This window comes from Urtica dioica, chromosome 7 (assembly GCF_054948205.1).
Source record: "Urtica dioica subsp. dioica isolate 48M chromosome 7, U.dioica_male_clone48M_v1_H2, whole genome shotgun sequence".
Taxonomy (NCBI): Eukaryota; Viridiplantae; Streptophyta; class Magnoliopsida; order Rosales; family Urticaceae; genus Urtica; species Urtica dioica.
In genome coordinates, this window is record NC_142762.1 from 3,531,739 (window position 1) to 3,532,849 (window position 1,111).

A 1,111-nucleotide genomic window follows, 5' to 3' on the forward strand; every position below is an offset into this window, starting at 1 on the left:
CACGTCCATGTATTTACACCTGTAAATTGACGTAAATACTCTACCCTTTTATTTCAATGAAAAGGCAAACCAATAATGTCACGTCATTTTTATAGCTATTAACCTCAGATTTACGAAATATTGGTTATATAGCAATCTCAAACGTTTTAGTTGACTAGTTACTGTTTTTTTTTTTTTGTAAATTTAAAAAATCATGAACTAGATAATTTTATAATTGCCTATAAAAATATGTTAACACTCAATTTTGTCTAACACTACTGCGTCGTTCGCTGTTCGATCCAAGACTGGACCTTGAGGTTACACGTAGGCTGGTGTCGTCAAACGTCTGAGATCACCGACCTTATAGGCTTGTTCTTCCGTTCAAGTCCTTTAGATGTCGCCGGAAACACCGCCGCCAGCGAGATAAGTGCCGTCACTGTTGGCAGCGACCGGCTTTATGTGTTCGGCAGGGAAGCTCTTGACTTCAACGGAGGGCTGCGTTATCGGAGAACATTATAATTATATATTCATATATATATATATATATATATGTATGTATATATACATATATAAAGAGAGCAAACCTTGGACCAGGACCAGTAGAGGAGCGAGCCAGAGGCGGCGGAGGGTTTGCGCATCTCGGAAGAAGCGATGACGTGGCCGAGGGAGACGAGGCCGTGAGACGGAGACGCGCACGACTTGTGGCGGAGGTGTTCGGCGCCGCTGTCCAGCTCGAAGCATCCTACGCCCTCCTCCGCCGATGACGACGTCAGCACCACCTCCATCACGCCGGCCGGAGAATTGAAAATAAATAAAACGTATTTTAACACAACTTATTTCTTCTCTTTAATTTTCTTAACCTAGCTCACTATAATACGACAACCATTTGAAATGTGTCAAATAATAAATAAATAAACAAGTAAAATTGGCCATTGCTCTTTACAAATTGGGAATTGATTTTTGGCCCGATTCACGATTTGAAACGATCCACTCACGTGTTGCCACGTGTCAACACGTGAGTGGATCGTTTCACATCGTGAATCGGGCCGTAGAGCATTGCTCTTACAAATTACTAGTTTTGTTTACTTTTCTTAATCTTAATTAAACGAAGAAGATGCGTGGCATACTGACT

At 41.5% G+C, this 1,111-nt stretch overlaps 1 protein-coding gene across 1 annotated transcript; it reads right to left on the bottom strand.

Moving 5' to 3' along the window:
• Window positions 1-369: 369 nt before the first annotated feature.
• LOC149390140 (protein ROOT INITIATION DEFECTIVE 3-like) lies at window positions 370-873 on the bottom strand. Its single transcript, XM_089619678.1, has 2 exons — window positions 564-873; window positions 370-474 (listed from the first exon to the last, which is right to left on the bottom strand). The coding sequence occupies exons 1-2, from the start codon at window positions 762-764 to the stop codon at window positions 370-372; spliced, it is 306 nt and encodes a 101-aa protein (XP_089475804.1). The 5' UTR covers window positions 765-873.
• Between the last annotated feature and the right edge of the window lie 238 nt (window positions 874-1,111).